This window comes from Parasteatoda tepidariorum, chromosome 2 (genome assembly GCF_982258835.1).
Source record: "Parasteatoda tepidariorum strain Cologne lab strain chromosome 2, Ptep-v5.0, whole genome shotgun sequence".
In the NCBI taxonomy this organism is placed as follows: Eukaryota; Metazoa; Arthropoda; class Arachnida; order Araneae; family Theridiidae; genus Parasteatoda; species Parasteatoda tepidariorum.
In genome coordinates this window covers 32,787,290-32,804,961 of record NC_141756.1, presented here as the reverse complement: position 1 = coordinate 32,804,961, position 17,672 = coordinate 32,787,290, and the positions used below count along the sequence as shown (strand labels likewise).

Here is a 17,672-nt window from a genome sequence, read left to right as displayed (position 1 = left end):
AATTTTTCAATTTAAACTTTTTTTTTTAACTCAAGAAATTTTCTGAAATTTTGACTTGGGCTCACAATCTCCCCTGATCTATGATTTGCTTGTGTTTGCTCCCAAGGGGGTAATGGAATCCAAACGTGCTAAAATCGCACTTACATAATATTAGAACGGCCCCTTATTATATATATTTCCTTTTAATATTTCGAATTTAGAAAAATATATTTTTCTAAATTCGAAAATATATAATCTTACATTATAAAGATGTCTTATAGGAACATATTGAAACTGTTGTTTTAATATAAAAAGTAATGAATTTATTGCATCTTTTTATTTCTTCCAAAAATTCCTGAATTTAACCTAAAAATGACTACAACAAAAATTTTGCTAAAGGTTAGCATGCGTGACTGAAGCCAATGGTTACAGGTTCGAATTACTCTCTGAGTATGGTGTTGTCTTCTGATGTATAAATGTGGCCCATCCTATGAACTGGCAACTGTGACAGTGTTGCGGGGGTAATGTTGCTCGTCTCTGTGACTTAGGCTTACAATTGTCCACCGGGTATTGTTAAATGAGTAACGCTTCCAAAATCTTCCGAGCTGCCATTAAAAGAAAACATTTAAATTTCAAGCATTTCATAAATTTAGTGCTATGAACGCGATGCGACAAAAGTTTAGAGAGTGGATTAATCAGGTGTGGGAAATTACCCAATATCCCTTACACTGATCTTTTTTTTTTTTTAAGTAAAATTAAAATTTGCTTAAAAGAAAGAACTGCTATAAATAAAATAAAAAACTGTATACAACTGGATACCCCTATAGGCAGAGAAGTTTAAAATACATTTAATTCACAATTCGATAATTATAGAAATATAGCTAAAAATTGATAACCAGAACATTTTTGCTGTGTACTTTTTTGAATTGATGTGAACAGTAGACTTTTTGATAATGTCTTGTCTTCAAACCAGTTTCCAGTTTTTCTGGAATCGCCCTCCACCTCTAGGGTGCTGTTTGTTTCTAACGGCGTTCTTGAATAGTTGATTAAGTGTTTCCATCTGTTGTGGTTGAACACTGAAAGGACGAGAAATTCGTCGGGGTCCCACTTCTGAAATATCAAAACATTTTTTGTCATTAATTTAGCAATATTTCATTAGTTAAATTATAAAAATGTTCCACATTGTGTGATATAGCATACCAAAAAAAGAAAAGAAAAGAAAAATATGCATGAGGGGATTACCAATTCGTATTTCAATGGGACAAGAACAGTAGTTTCAAATATTTAAGTGAGAAAATGCTCAAAATTCCGACTTTTTATTCACTTTTTTTACATTTGAAAATAACACGAGAAAATGTTTTCAGAAATTTTTGCCTTTATTGTATACGGCTGAAAAATTCATTAATTATAATATAAAAACTTTAAGCTATAATTTTTTTTTTATGTGGATACTTGCTGGATGGTTTTGGTATTTTGTGTCAAATAGGCCTGCGGCTGCAGCAACAAAATATGTTACACTGCAATTAAAACTTTTAATGTACAGTGATAGGGCGGGCAACACTGAATAACGTTTGATCTAATGATCGGATTTTCACGTTCTTGGACTCAATCTTAATGTCTAGGGATAGTTAACGAATGGATGGATAAACGAATTTTATAATGGTGTGCGAAAATTTTAAATTCGGTTAAAAAATTCTCGAGATATAGCGAAATACGCAAAATGTAAAGTTAAGATTAGGGAGTGCAAATTTTGCAACGCTTTTTTTAAACAAACTATAGGGACCATATTTGTGAGATTGCGACTGTTCCCAATATTTTGGAGGTCTTAGCATAGTTGCGGTCAACCCCTCGAGCCATTAAGATTGAGTCCTAGAACGTAAAGATCCAATCATTAGATTAAAAATTATTCAGGGTGGTCCGTATTTTTTTTTTTTTGTTTTTTTTTTTGTTGACACAATTGCACATTCATTGCACAAGTTTTACAATAAATTTAAAAAAAGACTAATTATATATAAAAAAAACTGCGAAATCGAAGAAAATGGAATTTTATCAAATAGCCGATAGAGTATGATGCCGTTTCCCCACGTACTATCTCCACTATACCTCTGAACGAGAACAAAAATATTATACAAATCTAAATCATTTGCAATTTTAAAGAATGAAGATTTTTTTAAATTATTATCCAATGAAATTGAAAGGTATTTCGAATAATAATAATAATCGCGTTTCTGTTTCACCTGTCAATCGTACCGATTTCAGCCGCTTTTTTTTTCTTTTACCTCTATTGTGAATATCATCCATGAAAATCAATATCGTCCATTTTGATGAGCTGACTGTATTCGGTTTCAAACTTACTTTTGCGATTCTTAACGTGTTTTTTTAATTGCTTCATTTTTAAAAAAGTAGGTATTTCTGAACACTCTATGCAAGTTGTTCTACACATTTTCTGTAGATGCGGGGGGGGGGGGAATCTTACCACTGGGTCTCCTCCTAGAAGCTGCTGCAGGTTCATTGGAAGGGATTACCAACTCTCCATTCTTGTACATTCCATAGTAACCCATGAATGTGGAACAGAGTGAAGCTGCCACAGCTTCTAACCTCAGCCTGTTCTTGGATGGTGGGTAAGTGTCTGTTACGCTCTGAATACAAAAAATAAATATTGAGAAGAACAAAAAAATTAAATTGAGATGATATGACAGTTTTTTGTAATACAAACTAAATGAGACGAAATGTGGCTTTTAAGTTTTTATCAGAAAAGATTTTGAGTTCATAATGATTGTTTTTCTTTTAACAAGAGATTAACTGGATAATGCATAGATGTCAATAGTTAAGAAATTTTTTAGTAAAAAGTTTGAGTTTACTGGAGATTAAATTAAGATTTATACAGATTAACCCTGATGAATATTACAGTGTGAACAAAAATTGCGTCTTTAAACCAGACTCGTCGTTCGTCGTCAAAGAGTAAGTGACTAAGATGTCTCACTCCCCCCCCCGCCCCAGTATTAGTATGTGCAACAAATTGCTCCAGATTACACAGCCAAAGTCTTAAAAATTCGCACAAGGCCATAATTCCAACACATCCGAAGTCCTGACTCCCGTGAAATCCCAAGTAAGCAAAATACCGACAAGTTGCTGTTGATTTGTTTCAAATGATGCAAATGTTTGATTCGTGTTGAGATTTCGGTTTGGATGAATTGCATCAATTTCCAGACACTTCGAATTCATACAACTCACAATTTCTTCCCAAGCCCGACTCAGCAAATTTTGGTGCACGATGTGTGTGTTTTCCGATTAGTGTCCTTCTCCAAATGTTAAAGAGCTGTGATAATTTCAAGGCAAACGACCGACCAAATTACTGACAAGCTGAAATCCCAACGCTGTCGGATATTTCAAATATATTAAGATTTTGGTTTAGATGAATTTCAGCGATTTTGGGATTTTATCCAAGTTGCAATTCCGCCCCACATTAGACTCTGTAAACCTTTTCGTACGATGTGTGTTTTCTGATTGATGTCCTTCTCGGAACGCTACCAATCTATAATAATTCCAATCCAAGGAAAGATAGCCTGCCAAATTATTGACAAGCTAGAATTCTGACTCAAACGAAATCCCGACGCTGTCAGATAATTTAAATGTATCGAGATTTATGCCACTGACAAAGGATTTTAACATTGTTAGAATTTCGCCTTTATCAGGATTTTGTCTAAGATCCGACTCGGCATGTGTGCCATGTACGTCTTCCGACTCACGTCTTCTTCCAAGAGTAACACACACAGGTGTAATAATTCCAAATGTAGATAATGCTAAAATCCCTTTTTTGCCGAAATTCTGACATATTTTTGGATATTTTATGTTGAGATTTTGGTTTAGATAGATTTCAATATTGTTAGTTCCGGATCCGACTCGACAAATCTTGTAATGTGAGTGCACCACAATAGAACCACCCTGAATTACTTTTGATCGAATGATTAATGATCCATTTTATAACCAATCTTAATGGTTCGAGGTGGAGACCTCAAATATGCTAATTCATTAGTGCAGATGATATTTCAAATTGCGAAATCAGACTTCAAAAACGTACTTCCTCTGACTATTTTTTTTTTTTTTTTTTTTTTTTTTACGAATTCGCATTTCTAACAAAATTTTCGAGCACCATTATAAAAATAGTTTATCAAAAGATAATTCCATACAAAAAATAAATTTTTGCAAATATTTATTCTTTTTTATTATTTTATCAAATGATGGTCGAAAATTTTTTTTGAGTGTAAGGTATTCAATTTTTTACATTATTTTAAAATATGTAATTTTACATGGCAAAATGCAAAATTTGAGCGAAATCGATCGGTTGAATAGTTTCTGAGAAATCGAATAGGTAATGTTTCGTTATGAGGCTATCCAGCTTGCTGTAAATAAGTCAACTGTGGAGTTCTCCCCCTCCTGCTACCCGGAACCTGAACTCGTGATTTCATGCTCATTTATTAAATAGTATTTAGTTATATACGAAATTAAATATGAATCACTTAATGAATGCATGAAAGAAATTACGCATTAATTTTATATGAAATGGTAAAAATTAAGAAAAACTCCACGTAGGTAAATAACTCTTTGAAACAGGCGAACGAATTCTTTTATAGTTTATCTTCCTATTCCCCCCCCCCCAAAAAAAAAATGAAATCAAGTAAAAAAGAAATTCTATTTCTTCTTACCTCAGTACTACTACTACACTTACAAAACATTGACAATGATCACGTGAGACAACCCTCCAGAGAACATGTGTAGCTCCCTAATTAATTTATAATTCATTTGCAAATGTTGCATGTTCGTTTTTATTTAATTATTTTCAATTATTATGTGAAACTTTCTGACTGTACTCTGTTCAGCGAGAGCTCATAGTAAAAGTAAACAAAGCCATAGGATACTTGGCATTACCTTTGGCTGATTAACGCCAAAATTATGACAAGTAGCGCTCATCTGATCAATGGTATAAGTAAGAAGTGAACCGTTGTTTCAGCCAAGAACCGATAGATGTAGTAGGTAGTATTGGCAACAAACAGTAAACCTTCATGTTTATTTCCACTCAGTGAATCAGTATAATTCAGTTCCCGCTGATTATAAAGTAAGTGTTCCAATTTTTTTTCATTGAATTATCAAACAATCCTTAAGATTTTAAAGCTGCAGTTTTTTTTAAGGGCTTTTATAGATTCAACTGATCAAAATTACCTATCTCGTATTTTCTTTCATACTTATGCTTCATGCAAGTTTTTTTTTTTTTTCTATATTACAAAAATTTGCTTAACAATGGAGATCGTTATCTTCCTTACTGTTTAGTGGAGAAAAGTATTATACTTACATAAAGAACTAGTATCATGTGTTGTAACTCCGAAGAAGCGTATTCTTTTTCTGTTCTGATGGATACTGTATAAAAAAAAAATAGACCATGTTAAATAACACTCAATGGAAAAAGAAGTGAATTATACATGTTCATTCTTTGCCCCAGCGATATTAGTTTTAGAGGCGAATCGCGCCGCAATGACGACGCACACCTGCAATTCTTAACAGATTCATTGAGCGTTACGTCCCTAAAAACTCATTCTGACGCAACTCATCATTAAACGTTTTTATCTCCTGCTCTATGCGTAAATATGCTTTTGCCACATTCTTGCCATTCCTGTGGATCTTTTTTCATTTATTTAATTTGAATGGAAAGGGGTTTTTTATTCTGCCCTTCACAATATCAGAATCGTCAGATTTGATTTTAAAATGAGAGTTTTCTGACCAAGTCCCTTGATAAAAGATCTTTTTTACTTTGAAAATATATTTAAAAAAAATTCCGTATTCAAATTTTTTGGTTACTGGTACTTATTACAAACTAGCTGAATATCCGTTCTTAGTACGGGGGGTGAATAAAGAAAAATAAACTGTACTGAACAATACTGCGAAATCATGCACAAAACTGAAAGGCATATACCGACAAAATTGAAGAGTTTAATGGAAGAACCAAGTAAGTGACATTGTGAGGGGTATTTATGAATCAGTGGCTGCATCAATATGAGAATGGTTGAAGTAACAAACTTATTTTTGCTTTCACCTTAATCTTAAAATGTATAATGCATATTACTTTTAGTATGCTTGCATGATTTTTATTTGGTAAATAAAAGAAAGACGTAGAATTATTAGTAAGTATCTTCTTCTAATAAATCGGTAATAAAATAGTTCGGTAATAAAATAGTTCTTTTATTTCCATATGCATATACTACCTAAATTAAGCATTGGCGTCAATAATAATAATATGGCGATTTTTTACATTTCTCATAAAACATATTAGTTCCACTTTTCCATTAATTTTGCCTTTGAATACATACTTATTTTTTTAAAATTTCAATGGGATACGTGCAAGTGACGTTGTGTGGATATCTTGATCCTGATTGGTTGTTGAAAAGTGGTATTTGTTCACATTAACAACTGTTCTCGCCATTCTATTTCGAGTATGTCAAGCCAGTCAAGTATCGATTCTCTTAAGTGATATTATCTATATTCTTTCACAAAGATTTCAATTCTTTCACCATGTATTTCTTATTTAACACAAAGACAGGCGTGGAGTCAAGTGGAACATAAACGAACTAACTATGCATCGAAGTTGTTAGGTACACAGAACAAAAATATTTTACAGTTACAATAAAATACAGGAACCAAATAATAAATCTAAGCTAAGTAAAAGACGTAGACGAGAATTATATTTCAACGAATTCGAGGTGCGATACAGCACAGCATTTAATTATTTTAACGTTAATTAGCACTCTAACTTAACTCAACTTTAACATGCAATTCTGCTAATCAGTTGGCGCTGACCTCATAGGTCACATGTGTGGGTATCCGAGATCTTCTACTTCTTGAAGTGCAAGTACCCCATTACCGTTGATTTCAAATTATTTAATTTTACAGAAACACATTTTAAAAGAATTACTATAAACAAAATATACACGTGGTATCATCAGATTACTTAATAAAGAGGGTCAGTGTAAGGGAATAACGATAAGTACGTACCTTCAACATTGTCCGAAAAGAAGACAACATCTCTGAATGTCACTAACGTTGTGCTCCGTACAGACATTCTTCCTTTTGGCTTTAACATATAAAGAAATGGTTTCTTACAAAATGACATACGAAGTACAAAAATATAAGAATAGCGTTTAAATTATCATTAAAATTAAGGTATCTTATCTGTTCGTTTCTCCACTAATACTATTTTGAGGGTCTGGGAAATAACGGGACAAGAAATTAAGTTTCATATCTGTTCAAATTTTAAACATATTTTCATTTAAAATGAGTCCCGCAGTGGACTGGTCTGTAAGACACGGTTCCCAGCAGATCACCGAAGTCAAGCATCACTTGCTGGTGGGTGACTACTTGGATCAGTCTGCGTAAAGACCGAGGATGTGCGGTATTGGTCCTCGTTAAACTGTTCTACCATAAAGTGCTCGACTTCGCGTACAGGTCGTCGGGCTACCATCTCCTGTCAGAGGATCAAAATTGTCTCCAAGAGGGGGTGCCATCTCCTCTGCAGAGGATCAAAATTGTAATATCATGTCTTCGGATCATCCTTAGGGATGTTTCCCAGACCGTCACCAATAGCCCATTGTGCAGCTCCAGTGTGACGTAAATAAACTACAACAACAACATTTAAAATGGCATGGTTTGAAAAAACGTAAAAATTCGAAGTCCTTAGCAATTTAAGCACTTTTCTATAACTATTAAAGAAATACTTTTTAGAATACATTAATTAGGCAAAGTTACGCAAATAGTTAATTTAACTATCAAAAAATTTCGGCCCATTTCCTAGATAATAGAATGAAACCATTATCTAGCTGGTTTTTTCTGATTTTTTTCTGATAGCGACTAGCGTCCTTACTTAGAGGCTCTAACACCTGAATGTATTGAGAAAGAAAAAAATGCTTTTTTGGAAGAGATACTACGTTTTCGTGTCAAAGCTCACGTAGTATTTCGTTTGCTTTCATAAAGTAGCAGATTTAAGAACAATAATTCGAACCATAAGATCGCTACGTGAAAATCGATCATCAAATCAATTCTTATAATCAGCAAGTTCAGCTTTTTTTTTCTACTTTTCATTGATTAGTGAAAAATGCTGTTACATTTTGCTTCATTGATATCGTTCTGAAGCCATTATTTTACTTTAAAGAAGAAAAAAAAAGAAAGAAAGAACACTGATAAGATGTTCTTATCGGCATGGCCTTTCATTGAACTTTATTTTGAAATGCCGACATGAGCAGCCTATGAATGAGGTTTTATTGCTCTGTTTTCTAATTAATGTCGTGAAAAAAAAATAGCCCAAGGATTATCTTGGACTGTTTTTTAGTTCAATTTATTGTTAATTGACAGTATTATTGTGAATAAATTTAAACATTAAAAGTGAAAGGGCACAAAATTAGATGTAATTAGCGATAATCATCTGTTTTATTTTCTTTCATAACTATCGTTGAACAGCCAACCTAATTTTTGGGCTAACGACTATTAATGTTCAAGTCCCTAGCCTTGTAATTTTGAATTCAATCCAGAAGACAAGGGAACTCCTGGTTCAAGTATTCGGTGAAATGTGCCTTTTCGTGGAAAAATGTTTGATGGAACTAACCCGCATTTGTGTTACATGGAGAGGGAAACCATGAAAACCTCCCACAGTTAGACTTGTGGCAATGGGACTCGAACATATGATCCGTCTACCTCTGAGGATATTTTACGTCAGTACTGTGGTCGGTGCGAGCCAGGTGCGGAATCCGCATCGACCAGACATCGCTGGTTTTCGAACCAGATTCATCTCATTGGAAGGCGAACGCTCTATCCCCTAAGTCACCACGGCACTATCTGTTTTATTATTTAAAAGAAGAAAAAAAAAGATGCAATTTGTATATCATTGTATAAATTTGATTTTAAGAGAGGATTTTCCTTTTGCTCCAGAATATTGTGCATAAGGTATTATGATTGCTGCAACTCTCGAAAATCACATAGTTTTTATTTTGTTTCATACTTCATCTGTAATCAGACAGTATACGTGCCGCACCTGCATTGTAATAAATATAAGAAGGGAAACACAGCTTCTTGAGAAAACTTTATGTTTCAAAATAGTTAAGTAATTTGTGGTCAGAGCTTTCAAAACTTGTGCAGTCACATTTACATAAATTACTCTACGTAGATGAAAATATTTTTGAAAGTGATGATTCCAACTTCTGTAGCAGTTTGTATTCCAACATCCATGTTATAATTCTTACATGCTTTACTTAAAAATAAAACTGTAATAAGATTTATTCTGAGAAAGTTCGCCCTGCCAGTTTTATATTCACTTCTGAAAGTCTTTCTACATATTTAGCTCTTGAATGTATCACCAATCATTACTAAAAAGCTTCACTTAAACCGATTCCAAAAGCTGTCTAGAGGCTTTGTAAAATCTTAATATTCAACTGCATTCCATTATATTTCGTATGGTAAAATTGCTACTAAACATTAGTGATGAATGCTTGGGATACTGCTCTCTTAGATCCTAGGACCAGTTGAAATCCTAAGAAACGAGATAACTGATTTTAGTATATAAAAACCCCTAAAAAACCTTTCTAACATCCTGTTTTGCAACTTGATATTTTAACAGCAATAACAAAGACTTTAAATACCCATTGGCCTTCAGAAGGGAATACAGGAATCAACAAAAAATTACTCGAAATAAAACCTTTAATAGTACCTTTTAAAACCGGAATAAAATCGTTAATAGTTCCTTTTAAAACTATAAGAGGTTCCGGAAAAAAACTGAAATTTTTACTCACATATTATGTAAATACATATATTGCGTATCCAGAGCCGTTTTATACCTTTCGTAGGCCCTAGGCACAGCCGTTTATGGGCCCTCCCCTCCTTCCCCCACTCCTACCCTCTTTTCAAAATATATGCTAAAATTTTCTTCGTATGGAAACCTATTACGCCATATATATTTTCACATTGCATTAAGAATATATTTGTCGATTCTTGGATCAAATGCAGAAGGAGAAAGATCTTTCTCCAGATTAAAATTGATAAAAAATTATTTGCTTTCAACAATGAATCAAGATCGTTTGGCATCGCTCGCACTTATGTCTATTCAATCCGACATTTTGCGTAGTTTGGAATTCGACAGCATAATACAAGATTTCGTTGAATCCAAAAATCGCAAAAAAGTAATATATTAGATCATAAGATTCTGCAAAATAATTTATTACCGTAAAATATTATATTTTTATTTGTATCTTCATAATTTTGTGCAAAATACACTTGTTGTTTTTAAAGCTAAACTATTTTTGTCAAAAAAAATTTTTCTCCCGAGTTTTTCGTAGGCCCCTGAATTTCGTAGGCCCTAGGCACGTGCCTAGTGTGCCTATAGGTTAATCCGGCCCTGTGCGTATCACATATTACAAGATTAACATATAAACACCTTTTTCTGAAAAAACCAGCGTTTTCTTGCTCCAGTTACAGAGAACAGCTTACAATCAAATATATTTCAATACAATATACAAATTTAGTAATAAAGAAACGTCATTATTTTAATAGTGATTATCCTGATCTATCAGGTTAAATTTGTGACATCCCACTTCGAAATCTTATTCACTATCTTAAAGATTCCAGATACTTCCAAAACATTTAAGCTAGACTCTTAATATAAACCAAACGTTAGGTGTGGTATAGCATTTTTTACGCCAAAGACTCATAATTAACTAATTGAGAAATTAGATCCATGCCTTTTAAAATATTCTTCGAAAAGTAACTGTTGTGGCCATATTGGATGAGATCGTCAATGAGAAACTTCATCCAACATGTCCAGTTTTTACATGCGAAGCTCACACTATTTTTCTTGTTTTGCAATTTATCCCAGACAAAACACATAAAAAAAGAAAAATCTACGCAGATTATAAAAGCTGTTAGGCAGTTTATTATTAATGAATATCACTCATAAAATCCATTCTATCATTCATAAATAATATCGTTCATGCATATGAATTTTTACAAAATTATGGTTGCTCAGTAATGGTATCTAGTTGGTCTCGCTAATACATTGTTATCTTTTCTATGTGTTAAAACCACAATTAATCTTGAACTATAATCAGAATGGCAAAAAAGTGAGGCAAATAATAAATTTACGCAGTCATAAATCAAAAACACAACCATTTTCAAGGGTAACTCGTCCTACCGAGGAAATATGAAGTTATACTGAATGATTTGTGCTTTGGTCGTACATGAATAACGCATTTTCTACTTGGCGATCCTATACCAGATTTCTAGAGCTTTAATGAGCAGTTAACAGTTAAACACATTCCAACACAGTGTCACATATTTAAAAACAATGCTAATTAGTATTGCCATTATCCTTCATTATCCATACTGATTGGTGATGAGACTCATGATAATATTTTCTTCTATCTTAAGGAGACATAGGATTATATATATATAAATCTCAATCTAGTTTTTAAAAATATCGAACAAAGGATTCTGTTCTTTTAGACCAAATTCATGATGTGGTAAAGCCCTTCTGGCTCCACAAATAAACGAATAACTCATGTGAAAATTGTGGTGCGAAATTGCTCTTTTCTTAGAAATACAATGCACGTATAAGCCCTGACAACTTTTGTGACTTACTGCGTATGACATTGGATGTTTTAATTTGAATGCCATTGTAAAACGTAGAACTTTAAACTACATAAAGTGGCTTTTTTGATCAGTGCTGTGAAGAAAGACTCGTGTTTTTCAATTTCATTAAGAACATCCTAAAGTAAAAGATGGAAGAGTGATTGACTTACTTTCAAGAGGTAGAAAACGACTTCCAACATCGGTACAGTGTTGGAGTAAAATGTGGTCCATTTTTCTTTTAATCTCTGCAGAAGCTCAACACCTAATAAGAATTTGTTATTATTATTTTTTTTTTTTAAAGTGCAACTTCGGAAAGTGATATTTTTCAGTTTCTACATAAAACTCGGTGGTTGAATTTGATGTTATGAGTGTAAAGGCCAAAAATCTATAATAGGTTTAAAGAGGCCGGGATAGCCTGGTCAGTGGGGTGCCGGGCCCATGTCCAAGAGTTCGTGGGTTCGGTCCCTGCTGGTCCAAGACTCCCCGTGCAGTAAATGGTGACTGATGCACGTTAAATCTGTCGAGTCTCAAAGTCCTCCATGTTCCCATAACAAATCAATACCTCTGGGGGTACCGATCCAGGAGTTTCCTTGTCTTCTGGATTGGTTCAAAATTACAAGGCTACGGCGTTGAACATTTGTAGTCGTAAACCCAAAAATTGGGTCGACTGTTCAACGGCGGTCATAAAATAAAAAATAAAATAGGTTTAAAGGGCGATCAAAAAAGGAAGAAAAAAAACACATTGACCATTTGCAAATTTTTTAAATAAAATGCCTATCATAAGCTGATTTTACTTCATTTTAATACTTTACTGCTTTTTATTTAATTTTATTAACAGCATTAAACAGCCGATTTATGCGGCTAATTCATAATCCACTCTGTAGCTTTGTTGTTCTGACATCCACCAAAAGAGAAGACAACTCTTGGATCAAGTATTGAGGTTAACATGAAGAAAAAATGCACGAATACTTCATAGGGTTAGCCTGTTAAAAAGGATCCAAGAAACGTATACGATTGGATTAGTCATTGCCAGGATTCGAACTTGGGTCACCTCTTCAATGACTCTTTATTTCTTGAACCACCCCATCTCTTCCGTTTATAAGATATCAGACACTTTTAAAGAAAATAAAAAACATTTTTAAAGTGTTTAACACTAGATTGCCTAAGGAAGTCATTTTGACTGCTTTTAATTTCAATTAGAAAAACAATGATTTATATAATGACGCAAATTCTTAGAATTTTGTGACTTCTTGTACAACATATAATTTTTTTTATTGTTATTATTTACTAATAACTTGTTATATAACTGTAAATAATATAAAAAATTTTAAAAATTGATTTAAAGAAAATTTATTTACGCATTCACAATCCAGTCATTTTGACTGCTTTTAGGCAATGTAGGTACATACTAATTTTCCGTATTTCTAGTGTTAATGATAATTCATTAATACAATTGCAGAGTCATTGAAAACAAATGTTTGAAGCTCAAGTGAGTTATCGATAATTCTTTAATATTTTTCTTTCTAGATTTAAATATAATTGTCTACCATCACTAATTCATTTTCATAAAAACAAATTGCCTATTACCTTTGAGTCCTTTAAGGTTTAAGACCTCTTTATTCAATTCTTTGATCAACCACTCCTAAAAAAAGAGGATCCAATTGAAATGACATTCTTTGAATACATAAAGGACATTCTCTAAACTGCCATTTGTATCCAAAGCCTGTCCTTACTTTATAACAATCGTTTAAGAAAGTTCCAGTTCTCGATCGCAGTATATTTCTGAAATTAGAAACATAGCATGAATACAAAATATTCCATAAATTTTTAATAATCTTCATTTATTTTTTTCACGAATTTGAAAAAATAATGAAGAATAGTAAAAGAATTTTCTTGTTAGATTGTTAGTAAGATTTGAATATATATATATATATATATATATATATATATATATATATATATATATATATATATATATATATATATATATATATATTTTACACCGAATCGAACAAGTATATAAGACAAACAAGTTAGAAATTCAAGGTTTTGTGTAGGAAGAGTTTTAATATAGTCATCCTTTTTGAATAATTCTTAATATAGACATATTTACCGTAAAGACTAACATAATTTCGTAACTATTTTATCGATTTTATTTGGTCTCAATCGATTCAGAACCTTATTTATCTAGATTGATAGCAATATAAGTTTCTTCTGTCCGCCTCTTCTGTAAATTCCAAATGTCGGATGAAGTTTACCTCTTTTGGGGCGGGGTGTCACATGTAAGGTTTTCAACCACTACTTTTAAAATAATTCCCAGCTTTCCCCAAATTATTTCGGCATTTAATTAGTTAAGAGCTGGCTTACTATGTAAAATGATCAATCGTTAATCAATATCTTTTTTCCTCTTTAAAATAATAAATTTTCCTAATAGGAACTCGTTTAACCTCTTAAACAAAATTCTAGGAATAAAAGAAATTTCTGGATGCATTTCCAAGTTCGCATTTCTATGGATGCATTTGTTTGATTGTGAATATTAACTCCTATTGGGAAGATCGTGAATTATATAACTATTTACGGAACAAAAAACATTAAATAACTTACATTTCTGGTATATAATTAAGTGTTAATATTCGAAATTCATCATGAGTTAGAAACTTACTTTATGTTTTGATGAAGTTTATAAAGGATTCCACTTTCTTCGAGCCATGAGTCGTTCTTGAATATGTCGCCAACGGCATTCTCAACACTGTAGAAGAAGGAGAAAATTTCTCATATTCTTTATACTTTTATGCATTGAAACTTTAATTTTTTAATTTTGAAATTAAGAAAAAAGTCTTCCGGAACAAAAAGCATTAAGACGGCATATCAACTAAGCCACCTCTTTAGAAAAAAAAATGTTTTAGGTAACGTAACTAAGCTTTCTTACGAAATGTTGTTCGAATATTTATTGTTAAAAGATGTAACCGTGTTAATCGAAGTTCTTTCACTAAAGAACATATAAAAAAGCCCCAGTTTAAGTGCCTTACACTTGAAGCAAAGCTATCATTTTAAATTAGTAATATAATCTTGCCGTAAAAAATTATCTGGGTTTTAAAACGAACAAATAATTTTATACTTTAAAAGTTATTAAATTCTTTTAAAAATATGCTCACTTGGTTAAGTATTTTCACTTGATGAAAATTATCAAAATCAATGAATAATTTTCAATTTTTGCATATTTTTATGAGCCGTGATAATGCAGAGTAAGAGTCATTTTTTAAATATTTAAAATTCAAATCACAGACACTTCTCATTTTCAGAAAATTGTCTCTTCTTCGTAGCGATGTTTTGCACCATTTTCCGAATGAGTATAGAAGGTTCTGGCTAAATATGGGCTACACTTGACCTAATAGTCATAAATGACTATTTCGAACTCGAAGCAGTAGCGAAAATAGTATATTATTCGCAAAAAAGCTTTATTTCATGTGGTGACTTGCAACTACAGCAAAAACTGCAGAAAGACTCCTTTTTTTCTGTGAGTTAAACAGTGACTTCAATTTATACTCTATCAAAAATTCCACCGAATTCTAAAAAAATGTTAAAACTATTTCTAATATTAATATATATTTCAAATTATTAATTTCTATTTTTTTAAATTTATATTTAAAGTAATTTTAGGGAAAATATTTGATTTAAAATTACATTTTATTTGTATTTAGGAGTTGAAAAAATAAATTTTATAAAATGTGCTGTACAAAATATTGAAACTATGCAAATTCATTATAATTAATTTACACGCACTCATCTAAGCACCTTATTACAAGAATTTTTTTTTGTGAATATTCATGAACTGAGAAACTATTACAAATGATACAGTAAATTAATTTGCATAAAATTTTAATTACCTTTTCACACTAATTTAATAAATTGATGGCTTGATTAATAATTCGATTTTTTAATATGGATTTTTCAATAGTTCAAACAAACACCAGCTCAAAAACTTGTGATAAATTAAATTTATACTAAGGTGTAATTAAAATAATTGTCTCAGTTTTCATAAGTAATATTCCATCCCCCTAATTACATATATTTCTTTAAATAATTTTCCTAAGATCAAAAACCTCTTTTCTTTTGCTTTCTTTTTCCCCCCTGCGAAACTTAACATTTAACAAACTAAAATCAAGACAATTTTCACGATTTCAACTCTTGCAAAACCTTTCTTTAATTCCAGTAGAACTCCAACGAATGAAGAATTAGAATTATTAATATTTTTTTCTATGTAAAAATTATAAGACTGTAATTTGAAGAAAATATCTCAAACGATATTTAGAATCTTTTTCAATAACAAATGTTATGAAAATTCGATTTACATGAATATAATTAACATGAAGAATAAGTTACATGAAAGTAATTATTTTAATTAAAAACAGAAGACAAAGTTTATTAAATATCAAATGTAGACTCAACTATGCAGAAATGTTTATAACCCGATAGTTTTTACTGCTATTTTTAGAAAGGAACCAAGATCATAACTGCTTCCAAAAATTACACCCCTTGTACCACTGGCGTTTCAAGCATCTAATATTTGAAGGGAGTGTAATAAAATACACAATTATAACAAGTCTCTAATATTTCCGTTCGGAAAAAAAATTTTATTGGTAAAATTATGATTTTTAAAAGAAAAATTTCGTTTGTTTTTAATTTAGCTAAATTTAACGTGAATATTATTCTTAAGTTTATTTGAAATATCAGGGGGAGGATTTTTGAGATTTCTAATTCTTGAAGGGACTTGCACTTTTTAAAATATGCACCCACTATGCCACTGGCGACAACGACAGCCATGCCTTACGCATTTTGAATCAAAAGATAAATACATTTCTTAAAGCTTTTATCTCTAAATATCTCTGAAAATATTTTTTTTCTACGAAATTGTTAATCTAATAAGAAAACAGATATTTACCTTTTCCAATCATCGTTTCCAAATATCTGCTCTGCTTTTTTCTCGATTTCTTCGGGCACTTCTTCCAGAGTGCCCGGAACGGCTACATTGGCCAATGACTGAAAATATCTCAAACCATTTGTTGTGCTCTTCTGTTTCACGCGCCTCGACATCGTCAAGATGCCCTTTAAACACCATGAATCAGATACTATTTATTATTTGAAACGCATGTTCCAAATTGGAATATAATCGTTTTTTATCGATCTTTTTTAACAGATAACATTTCAATATCTCTCTTACTCTTTGTTTATCTAACGTAATTTTTTTTTCAGTTCTGATTCCGTTCCTTCTTCTTATTAATGTACGCTGCAAACTGAATGAATTCCTAATACCAAAACGAATAAAAAAGAAGAAGAAAATGCGTTTGTATTTTCTTCTTCTTTTTGATTCCCTTTTAATAATGGATGCTAGGAACTGAATGAATAGTTTATTCCGAAAATATATGTTTTTTCCATTCCGGTTAATGAACGCTAGAAATGCAATAAATATTTTATTTCTAACACATAATTTTTCCCTCTCCCTATTTATGGAAACTAAAAACTCAATAAATAGTTTATTCCGAAAACAATTCCCCCCTCCAATTAATGACGCTGGACACTGAATGAATAATTTATTTCAAAAACATATTTCCCCCTCTTCTAATGGAAGCTTCTAATAGGAACTCAATAAATAAGTTTCTACAGAAGCATAATTTCCCCCTTCGTATGAAAGGACACTCTAAACTGAATAAATAGTTTATTCCAAAAACCTATTTTCGTCTCTTCCAACTAATGGAAGCTAGAAATTTAATGAATAGTTTTTTTAAAAACGTATTTGTTTTCCCTTGAGTTTTCCTTCATTAAAGCTGGAAACTGAATGAATGAATTGTTATTCCAATTTTCCAATCTTGCTACGTCGTATTGAGTTATGAAAAACGGAGATTCCTGTCACTTATTCGTATTATTTACATTGCTTTAAAAGTGACCATCTACAATCAAAAAACTTTCTTTTAAACATTATTTAATTTTTTTACATCTTTGCCCCTATATGGGTTACTTATCTTAGGATTAAGTTT

At 31.7% G+C, this 17,672-nt stretch overlaps 1 protein-coding gene across 4 annotated transcripts; it reads right to left on the bottom strand.

The window, feature by feature from the left end:
• Positions 1–279: 279 nt before the first annotated feature.
• Positions 280–16,802, bottom strand: LOC107449634 (proline-rich protein 5-like). Of its 4 annotated transcripts, XM_071177396.2 has the most exons (10): positions 16,580–16,794; positions 14,300–14,386; positions 13,371–13,419; positions 13,225–13,279; positions 11,808–11,899; positions 7,024–7,102; positions 5,330–5,394; positions 2,456–2,618; positions 897–1,089; positions 280–584 (listed from the first exon to the last, which is right to left on the bottom strand). In XM_071177396.2, exons 1-9 carry the CDS (start codon positions 16,729–16,731, stop codon positions 944–946), a joined length of 888 nt encoding a protein of 295 aa, XP_071033497.2. In that variant the 5' UTR covers positions 16,732–16,794; the 3' UTR covers positions 280–584; positions 897–943. The 4 variants fall into 4 exon arrangements, with proteins under 4 accessions (XP_071033497.2, XP_087013305.1, XP_042899959.2 ...); XM_087157179.1 differs by lacking the exon at positions 2,456–2,618 and having other exon boundaries at positions 445–584; positions 16,580–16,802; XM_043044025.3 differs by lacking the exon at positions 280–584 and having other exon boundaries at positions 812–1,089.
• Positions 16,803–17,672: the final 870 nt, after the last annotated feature.

What these genes read in the sequence shown, in the direction of transcription:
- LOC107449634 (XM_071177396.2), bottom strand. Translation starts at nt 16,731, where the DNA reads ATGTCGAGGCGCGTGAAACAGAAGAGCACAACAAATGGTTTGAGATAT. An exon ending in TCTTAAACGATTGTTATAAA is followed by an intron (nt 13,280 to 13,370) that starts GTAAGGACAGGC and finishes CTCTTTTTTTAG; the next exon opens with GAGTGGTTGATCAAAGAATT. An exon ending in TCGTTTTCTACCTCTTGAAA is followed by an intron (nt 7,103 to 11,807) that starts GTAAGTCAATCA and finishes TATATGTTAAAG; the next exon opens with CCAAAAGGAAGAATGTCTGT.